General features: G+C 31.0%; 1 protein-coding gene across 1 annotated transcript; it reads right to left on the reverse strand.

Moving 5' to 3' along the window:
• Positions 1 to 6,661: 6,661 nt before the first annotated feature.
• Positions 6,662 to 9,010, reverse strand: LOC140662814 (uncharacterized). Its single transcript, XM_072886468.1, has 2 exons — positions 8,879 to 9,010; positions 6,662 to 8,130 (listed from the first exon to the last, which is right to left on the reverse strand). The coding sequence occupies exons 1-2, from the start codon at positions 8,888 to 8,890 to the stop codon at positions 6,697 to 6,699; spliced, it is 1,446 nt and encodes a 481-aa protein (XP_072742569.1). The 5' UTR covers positions 8,891 to 9,010; the 3' UTR covers positions 6,662 to 6,696.
• Positions 9,011 to 9,462: the final 452 nt, after the last annotated feature.

The raw sequence follows: 9,462 nt of genomic DNA on the forward strand, positions 1-9,462 counted from the left end.
TGAAGATATTCAACAAATTGCTTCCTTGCAGAACATATAACTGGTTCTTACTTCAGAGAGAGACTAATATCTGAGAAACTTAAAAATACAAATCATAACACAACAATTAGAAATAGACAAATAGAACAATAAATAGAAATTAATTTTTATACTTTTGCAATTATTTTAAAACAAGAGACAATGAAACAATTAAAAAATGTATTATTTTTTAGTAAAATATGTTATTATAAAAGCTAAAAATTTAGAAAAAAGATTTTTATATTATTATATAACATTTATTGTTAAATTTATTTAAATAGATTAATTTTGAATTGAATGATTTTAGACATATATTTTCATGTACAAAACATGAAATTTTCATGTTGTGTAGTGCAAAAACTCGTATAAACTAAAAGTTATAATTTTAAGTAATTAATAAATAAGGAAGTGTCATTTTATTTGGAACGTTTCATTTTACATTCATCAAATGAATAACGGAAAACTAATCTTTCTATAGAAAGAGAGAGAGAGACATGGCATATCTTCGCGTCATTAGAACGAAATTAATAGAAAAAAAAAATCAGTTATTAAATCGCAGTCTTGTGAGAACGTGATATATCGTCGAAGAAATCAAGTTAGAAACGAGCTTCACGTATTTAATCATTATTTCTTTCTTTCTACACACATATCTGTTCAATCGTAACAAACAGTAACCTACAGATTGCACTAAAGTGCGTTAATAAACCGACGAGTAGTAAAACTATCGACACTCGTAATCTCCGGGTAAATCGCTTCCAGTTTTTTCATCGTCATTAAACCGTGATAATTATCGCGCTCACTTACTCAGTACATACAATTCTTAATTGACCAAGTCATTGCTTTTTAGTTTCTACACTTGATAAATAAACCTTGCAGTGGTATATGATGTGCTAAAAGTAAAAAAAACTTAAGCGTATTTAATATTTCAGTAATTTTAAAAGAAAATACATTAAAGCTTTCTTGACATGTTTCTTTATTTTTTTATTTTAATAATTATCTTGTTTAGTAAAATTTTTTAATTATAAAAAACTTAATAAACTTTTTTTTTATAATACTTATTAAAAATTAATATTATTAATTTACTTTTAATTAATATAAAGAATCTAAAAAATATATAAAGAAGTGATAAAAAATTGTTTTTATAAAACTTGTTTAATAGAATTCTAATTTGTGTTTCATTATTCTCAAGATATGTAACATTTATCAAATATTGTTGATGCAATCTACAGTTTATTAATTCAGACTCTGTAATGAGAAACAAACGTTAACGTCGGTGTCGAACAATAGAGAGAATGATCGATGTGGTCTCGCAGGAAGCAACAGTTTCCGAACTATATAATAGCATACGCACTTGTGGAAAAGCGGATTATTCTCACCACTGCGTGTCTAATAATCGCATGCGAGATTGAGCTGTGAGATCTGGACACGCGATCTCGTTATCCAATTCAAAGGTAGTAATAAATCTTCGATATTCATGTAAAACAGACAAATTTCCTAATAACTTCAAAATTCATCAAAAGTTATGCTAATAATAAATCTATATATATATATATATATATATATATACATTTTTAATGTTAATGTAATTTTAATCAACATTTTTGTAGAATTATATTTTTATATAATTATATTCTCTTGAACTTTTTATATATAACATTTGTGATTTCTTTACAAAAGTTATATATATATATATATGTACACACTCCTCCTAGAGTCTAATTATATTATATAAAATATGAACAAAATTACACGCAACAAAATAAGTTATTAACCATGGTAATTTCTTACATTTAGAATTTGCTGCTTAGAATATTTTATTTTAAAAGACCAGTGATTGTCTAAGCTTACCTGTCTCGCAATTTTGAAAATTACCTAACAATGAATCATTTTTGCCTTAAACGATGTAATTAGTGAAAGTAATCCTGACAACAATAGGTGAGATTATATTACAGAAGAGTGTAAAGATTGCATTGTATATTCGAGCGGTTCTACATTCACGCTATTTATTCGATTCAAATCAAATGATGGTGGTTAACCGACAAGTCATCCAAGCGGACTATCGCTTATCACGACAATCGCGTGGTAAAATGTTCTTGAAAATTCATAAACGGAAATTGTTCTCTCAATTCGTTCTCCCTCTCTCCTTCTTTCTCGTACTTCATTCTTTCTTAAAGACAATAGAGAATGGGAGAAATGAGAAGAAAGGAAGAAGAAAACCACTTTTCTTGCACAGACTTCTGGCAAAAATGGTTGATCGATGTAGTCGAGAATCACGGAAGGGAAAGGATGCCCAGGATGGAAAGGAGATCTTGTAATGACTCGCAATCTCTTTGTTGATCTCTCTTTCTCTCTCTTTGTACAAAAGTCGAGACGTTCTATCATTCTGAATCGTATAAAGGTGAACCCTTTTCTCGGATTCTTTTAAATATATTTTACCTGTCAAAACGGAAGAAAAAATGAGAAAGACCGGAACTTTCTATGATGATATATTTGATTATGGGTGTGGATTATTATCCTTATACATCAATTGCGCGCTCCTCCAACAAACGATCGCCGATAAGGCTACGATTAGGGTGAAAATTAACTGTAATTAAAACGGAAAACTTTCTCTGCGGACGTTACCGCTTCGACGAAACACGCGCAGAAGGAAGGACGAAAGAGAAATACGAGAAAAACGAGGAAGTGAACTAGATCAATGCGATTAAACAAGCGCAGTTTTACTTCTGAGAAACGACAAATAAAATGCAAATATTTGACCTTTCCGGTTGATCGCTTTCTCGAGTTCAATCGCCGGGTTCGCTTACGATCACCTGTCTATCGAGTGATCTGTTAAATTTTTTTATGCTCGCCCAAGTTGACCACTGCCCGGCGCTTTCGAAACTCATTCGATTGATTATACGAACATAATGTGCAAATAAAAATGATAATTTGCATATTTCTCTCATAAAGTGCTACTGGGAAATCGATGAGTATAGTGATACTAGAAAACATTTATTTTCCATTTTCAATCAACTAGTATGCTTTCCTTCTACTTTTTTATAGAAATCTTGAAGATGCTGCATTTAAATAAGTTATTTAAATTATTTTTATCAATGTTTAGTTTTAGAAAGTAAAAGATTTAAAACTTTCTTTTGATACAGAGTTGTAAATAATATATTTACTTAATTTATTATTTTTACGTTTTTTAATACAAATTATTCTGCTTGTATTTTCATTTTGTGCTATATCAAAGTCCTAATCAATTATGTATATCTAAAATTTATTTAATAATATAATATTAAGTATATATATATATATATATATATATATATATATATATATATATATAATAAATTTATAATAATTATGTACATATAAAAAAATAAAGAGATATTTAAAAAATATAGTAAAGATTAATTAATTATTAAAATATTGCTTTGTGTATAGTTTTTTTGTCAGATTCAAAGAAATAGAGCAAACGACGTGGAAAAATGTCAAATAAAGAAATTAGTTTTTCCATTTCGTATTTTCTATATAAATCGAATTGTAAGCATTGTAGTATTTTTTTCCAATATAATGTATTTCCTGGTGTTGGAATGCAGATAACGTTTGTCACGAGACGTGACGGTAAACATAAAGAGAAAATAATGCTTCAGTTACAGTAATGAATGTTCATGTACACATGCGTGCGTACGGGACTTTCTACCATACATCGCCAAAAGCTGCAGCCTCGTTTTCCAGAATTTACATCAGCGTATTTTCAGCGTATTCTCGAGTCAACCGTGCCTCTCTCGAGCTTTCGGGTCACCGTGTATGTTACCGATCGATATCAAGTCGCTGCGAGAAAGTAACGGGCTTGGTCCATCCGATTTTATTTTAAACCATCGGCACACTTGCGCGCGCACGAGAATGCACAAAATAAAGTAAAACGGTGCGAAGCTCTCACTCACCTGCCGTGATGTACATTCACACCAGGATTGGCAATAAGATACATTGCACCCCGCATTAACTACGCAATTTTATCAAATATAAGTTTAATTACCATAAATTAAGTCTGTGCATATATATGTATAATTGAAAATTATAAGAGAGGAGAAGAAAATTTGCATTTATTTCTCGTAATTTCTAAGTGACTTATAATTAAAAACTGTCCAAAAATTTTATCAAAAGATATTTTATAATATTTTTATACATTATCTAATTTGATTGCTTTATGTAAAAAGATGTTATATATAATTTTTTATTAGGCTCCTATTTCTCGAGCTTTCTGAAAAATGTTTATTACATCTGCAAAAGAAATGTAAATAAATTAATAATTATAAATGACAGTTTCATAAAAGTCGGATAATAAATAACGATTTATTAACAATTAATCAACAAGATTTTTTATCTCACTTACGGTTTTTTGTTACGTCGGACCTGATTCGAATGGACTGCCTGATCTTGGAGCCTCACTTCTCCTTTCCTTTCACGGCCGGCACGCCTCGCAATCGTCCGGACGATCAACCGGACATTGCCATGATCCGGATCTCTTCCGCTCTCAGATGCCATGACTGTGATGACTCATGTTATTCACATAAGACGAGAAGACGACCAAAATTTTAAACGATCAATTAGCCTTGAGCTAAGAAGAGATGCGTCTAGCCATAGTGATAAAATTAATTAGCAAGTAAAAGATTAATTAGTATGATGGTCAGCGAAACGCATCGTTCTATAATTTTGCAGGATTTCGAGATAAAATTGCGATATTGTGCATTATCGTGATCTGTCTACAGTTCTTTTAATTTTCAATTTTCCATAAATAAACTTATTCTTTGCATGATAAAGATTACATTTTTATTTAGTTTTAAATGTATTTCTTTATAATTTAATAATAATTAATTAAATATAAATATAAAGATCTTATAACCTAAGTAAATTTATTATTTTTTAGAGAACCTGTGTGCTTTTGCTAAAATTTATATATATATTTGCAGTATTGCAGACACATAAAAATAGGGAATACTTTGCTATCGCATATACATTAATTATCGAGCGCATAAAGCATATTATCTTAATGATACGGTTAATTCTTGAAGTCACCACGTCCGTATAAATTTCCGTATCTTAATCCGCTAAATTTTCATGTACATCACAGTTTATAATGATATGTGTGCATAATTACATTGAAAATAACATGGCAGGAAAAAAGTCAAGATCCCGTCGCTCATTAAACGAAAGTAAAGTACGAAGATAAACGCAAAAGGAAAATACTGCTTCGTTGTACAACGAAGAGAAAGGAGTGCAAACATCAAAGGATACATAAAGGATCGTTTATTATACCATAGAGTGATTACAAAACGAATATTCAAAATCGCTACGTGTATGTATGTAGGTCATAAGACTCACAAATAGATCCGCATCGTCAGGTTACACCGGGTTAAAGCTCGATGCAACATTGCAATTTTCTGACTTCGAAAAAAATTCTTTATGCATTCTAAAATATTAACATCGCTTTTGTAAAAAGAAAACAAGCTCTCTTCTCATTTTCTTCTTTTTTGTTTTGTAAATTTTAATTTTATATCTTACATTTTCGCCGGTAATACAAAAGTGACATTTGCTGCAGAAGAAAGTAACAGAATCGAGAAAGGTGATATAAGTGTATAATCGTATCAAGTGGCAAACTGTACACCTGCGAGCAAGCCTTTCATTTAGCGGCTAATGAGAAAGTAAATCATATGGAACGTCGGTGTTTATTAGAGTGTCGACTCGGAGCTATCAATAATCTTAGACCTTTTTAATTTAAAAACAGATTTAATTTGATTTAGCAGACCAATAAGAATATATAAAGTATAAATGAGCGTCTTATATACTGCATTGTAGTAGTAGTATATAAGAAATATAGTTTAATTAAGTATTTTGTAAAACACGTGAAAATAAAACAAGATTTATTTTTTTATAGAAGTAAACAGTTGAAAAAATATGAAGTATATTTTTATTTTCGCAAAATATATATATTTTTATTTGCAATTTATAATTTTAAGTAAAATTGAAAAACAGGTAAGTTTACAAAAATTACAGTATAAAATATAAAAAATAAAAATAATTTAAGAATCACACAATTTTAAATGTATTACATAACTTTTGAAAATATTTTTAAAAGTATTTAAATTGTTATATTTATATGTGTTTTTTATTTACAATTCTCAGCTTTAAATTTTACAATTAAAATTCAATAAATACAGTCACAACTTTACAGATTCTAAACACTCACTATTTACTATATAGAATATTTAAGTATTGCACTTCTTTTCTATAAATATGTCAAAAACTGAGAAAATTTTGAATAAATAATTTATTATTATAAAAAGATTATATACATCTTGATTTAAGCTTCCTGAATTTGATTGAATAATAAAATTTAAATAATTTATTAATAAAATTAACATTTACTACGGAAATTTAGAAAATTGTGACAAATTACATTTTCTTATCAAATTTTTTCGTTGTAGTAAATAGTTTAAATATAAATATAACAAGTACTTGTGTGTGTATAAATATTTGAGATTATTTTTATAGTTACTCTCTTATATGTTTCCTAAGAATAAAAAAAATGCGTTATAATTCAACAATTCTATAACAACAAAATAATTATAACAATCTTATATATAATAGCACCATTTTTTCTACCGTTTTATCGCATTTGCAGATCACACAATATCATTCCTTGTTATATTGTTTATCTCCAAAGTTGCCGTCATCCGGAATAATCTTATCTTGTTGCGTCTGCTGTGTCTGACCTGATTCGTAAGCGGAATATTCATAAGTGTAAGATCGGGGCGTTTGAGATGCAACAGTGAAATCTTTATTTTGATAAGAACCTGATTGACTCTGATAATTTCTATAATTCTGTTCCTGTTTGTTGTCCGACTGACCATAGACGCCGCTGTAACTATTGTAGTCATCTCTTTGATTTGTTGGTCGACGGTTAATCACACGATGCTTGTTGCGGTTATCAAACGATGTGTATGTTGTCGGTGACACCGGTTTTTGAACATAATGAATGCCTGAATATGCATTCTTATTTGAAGTTTTCTGATACGGAGCATCTCGAAGATTCTTCTGTTCTCCGTTGACTTTGGTACTGTCAACATTTATCACGAAACCACCAGTTTTAGTTTTCGCCTCCGGAAGAGTCACGTATGATGGCGTATTTGGAGTGTAAGCGTCCTGATTTGCATATGATCCATCATTAGCACTATTTAAGACGTCCCTATTGTTATCGTAAAACTGACCGGCTTGCTTTTGTGCCAATAAGTTGGCCAACATCTGTCTCGTCAGCTGTTCCATCTGCTGAACCTTGACATACGGCGCGGGCAGCGGGTAATCTGGGCCGACTGGCTGTCCCGCCACGCTGATTACCCTGTACGTCGTCCTCGGCAAGAAAATCGGTAGGCCCTTCGCTTGGACATCGAGTTGGTTATACGGACTGGCTATCTTATACGTGCTAGATTGCACGTCAAGATCCCTCAAGTTGCCGGATATGTAGTTTCCGCCGTCTACGAATTGGCTCGTCGACGCGTCCTGATTCGTCTCATTCTCCTTCGGTTGTGTGCTCTGTTTGTCCTTGTTCTGCTTGTCGTTCTCCGCCGTCTCGGTGGAGTCTTGCGATGTTTCCTGATAGTCGACGCCTGACGACGACGTTGGCGAAAAGGGAGCGTGATTGAAATAATGAGGATAGTAATAGGATGGCTGGTAATAATAATTCGGATACGACGCAGGATTCATCGCGTACTGTGCAGAATATGGATTATAGACGACGTAAGGTAAATTGGAGTAAAGATATGCATTGTTGGTGTAGTGCGAGGGATAAGTAGACGGGGAGTTGTTTTTGGAATACGGATCGTAATTTGAATAATGGGAATCTCTTTGGCGATTGCTACTATAACTAGAACCGTAAGAATCCTTGGTACTGATTTTCGGCGCGTTCAACTCTGGCGTTAATTGCGAAGTTGACTTTGCCTCAGTGCCTCGTTTAATTAAATTAGGGCTGTAAGGGTAGACGGGATGTATCGGTAAAAATGGTTCGTTGTTAGGATCCTTGGTTTTACGCGGCTGAGCGAAAATTGCCGGCGACAGCAAGCAAAGTAAAATCTGTAATTAGATTTATTTATATTAATTTATAAAATATAATTGTTCTTAAAAAAAAAAACATTTTACATTTTTATATTAATTAGAAAGAATTAGAAAATAAACTGTGTGTGTGTATATATTTATATGTATATATTAATATAGTTATCACAAGTTTTTTTACTAACCGATAGAATGTTGTATAATATTGTATAATTACACATAAAATAAACTTACAGTAATGTTATAATATAATCATTATAAAAGTTTATTTAAATTATAATAATACTATATTTATAAGCTATATTTTAAAAAAATCTTTGTATATTTTTCAATTTTTAACAAATAATTTCAAATACTTTTGTGACATTAATTTCTGCTGCGTGTTTTTCACGTATTCGCAATCCATATTTGTATTTTGTATTTTGTACCTATATTTCACATCCGTAATTTATGTTTTACATAAAAATATATTTACACATGTAAAATATATTTACACATATAAAAACGTGTAAATAAAGTAAAAACTTTCGCAACATAAAAATAAAAATGTATGTTCCATAAATTTCAAATAAAAATTTACAAACTATTGAAATTATTGAAACTGTTTTTTAGAACAAAATTTTTTAAAAATAACTGTTTGTAATTAGACCGTACAAAAGGATTAGACATCCAGCTTAATTAGAAACTGCTATTAGCAACATTGGATTAGCAGCATTGAATAAAATGAATTAATTTTCACTAATTAATGAATTTATTAATTTGTACCAACCAGCCGCACCATCTTCGCTATAATTCGCTTATCGCCGTCAGATGACTGCAAAAGCTATGCTTTCTTCCACAATTTAATCGCTATTCTCATTCGGCACTTCGTCCAACAAACAATTTCGAGATCAGATCAACACGACGGTTCCACTTTTAATGCATCTGCCGACATTGAATTTCTCCTTTATACTCAGTCACTGGAAAAATCGCGGAAACTAGTTTAACATTTCTCTGCTCTTATATGTGTATAAGTATAGAAGTGATAGTACACTAAGCCGGTAGAGCAGTGAAAATATATAGAATGTCGTTCGGTCGTCGTCAAATGACGAACAATCACTCGATAGTGACATCAGTCACATATACATATATCGAACATTCCAAAGAAATGGACAAGATACTGTCCTTCGCTCGATCCCGACGACCATTAGGTAAACCGTAATTGCCAGTCGAAAAGAAGTTTCCAAACTTATTTGGCAACGCGTGATTTTCGCGAAAGTCTGGTACTTTGTATTCCAAGACAGCTAGCCGGAAGACAAAAAGTGATGGTCGTAAAGGATCAAATGCTCTAGGAAGTAAAGTGCCCTCCGGCAT

Source organism: Anoplolepis gracilipes, chromosome 2, assembly GCF_047496725.1.
Source record: "Anoplolepis gracilipes chromosome 2, ASM4749672v1, whole genome shotgun sequence".
In the NCBI taxonomy this organism is placed as follows: domain Eukaryota; kingdom Metazoa; phylum Arthropoda; class Insecta; order Hymenoptera; family Formicidae; genus Anoplolepis; species Anoplolepis gracilipes.